The following is an 847-nucleotide window of genomic DNA, read 5'->3' as shown; positions in this document are numbered from 1 at the left end:
TGAATGAGTTGGTTTGGTTTATTGGCAAAAGTGACACATTTTACCACGTTTGCTACAAGCCTGCAATTAAATGTAAATTTTTATATAAGTAATTTTTTCCCATATTGGTACGTTTAAATTGTTACAAAAAAAATCGCAAGATTTACAAACCACGGGAAAAATGCTGCACACGACGTGACAAACACACAATACATGTTGATCTAGAGATTTTTTTGTTGTGATGATCGGGCGTACCAGGTTTGTTTTCATAACCGATCGGACGGTGAAAACGCTGGTTGATTCAGCCGGCTGCTTTCCGTTTAACAAGAAACAAAAAAATGGCAGAAAATAATGGCAACGAGCACTAGCCCCCTACCTTATAAAGCAGGGAGGAGCGCACCAGTTCCACCCAAACGCCTTGACCTTTGCTCTCTGCCCCTCTCCGGCTCGCCGACGCCCAAGAACCCATCTTTCCTCTCCTTCCCGCCGCCTCCATCTCCACAGCGCCACCATGAAGCGCATCTTCAGACGGTTCTCCCTCGTCGCCGCGGCAGACTCCTCCTCCACCGCCTCAGCCGTGGCGGCCTACCGCCAGCTCCGGTCGCCGAAGCAGGCGCCTCCGACCGGCCGCGCGCGGGTGCCGCAGGGGCACGTGCCGGTGTGCGTCGGCGAGGAGGGCGGGCCCGTGGAGCGGTTCGCCGTGCGCGCCGACCTGCTGGGCCGGCCGGCCTTCGCCGCGCTTCTCACGCGCGCCGCCCAGGAGTACGGGTACGGCCACCCCGGCGCGCTCCGCATCCCCTGCCCCGTCGCCGACTTCCGCCGCCTCCTCGTCCGCCTCTCCTCCGACCCCTCCGCCGTCGAGTGCTAG

General features: G+C 57.9%; 1 protein-coding gene across 1 annotated transcript; it reads left to right on the top strand.

Annotated features, from left to right (window-relative positions):
* Positions 1 to 408: 408 nt before the first annotated feature.
* On the top strand, positions 409 to 847 carry LOC124685854 (auxin-responsive protein SAUR71-like). Its single transcript, XM_047219882.1, has one exon. The coding sequence runs from the start codon at positions 491 to 493 to the stop codon at positions 845 to 847; it is 357 nt and encodes a 118-aa protein (XP_047075838.1). The 5' UTR covers positions 409 to 490.

This window comes from Lolium rigidum, chromosome 2 (assembly GCF_022539505.1).
Source record: "Lolium rigidum isolate FL_2022 chromosome 2, APGP_CSIRO_Lrig_0.1, whole genome shotgun sequence".
NCBI lineage: Eukaryota > Viridiplantae > Streptophyta > Magnoliopsida > Poales > Poaceae > Lolium > Lolium rigidum.
Note: the sequence above shows the minus strand (reverse complement) of the source record. Positions and strands in the feature narration are given on the sequence as shown.

Excerpts from the sequence above, each read along its gene's own strand:
- LOC124685854 (XM_047219882.1), top strand. The coding sequence starts at position 491 with ATGAAGCGCATCTTCAGACGGTTCTCCCTCGTCGCCGCGGCAGACTCC.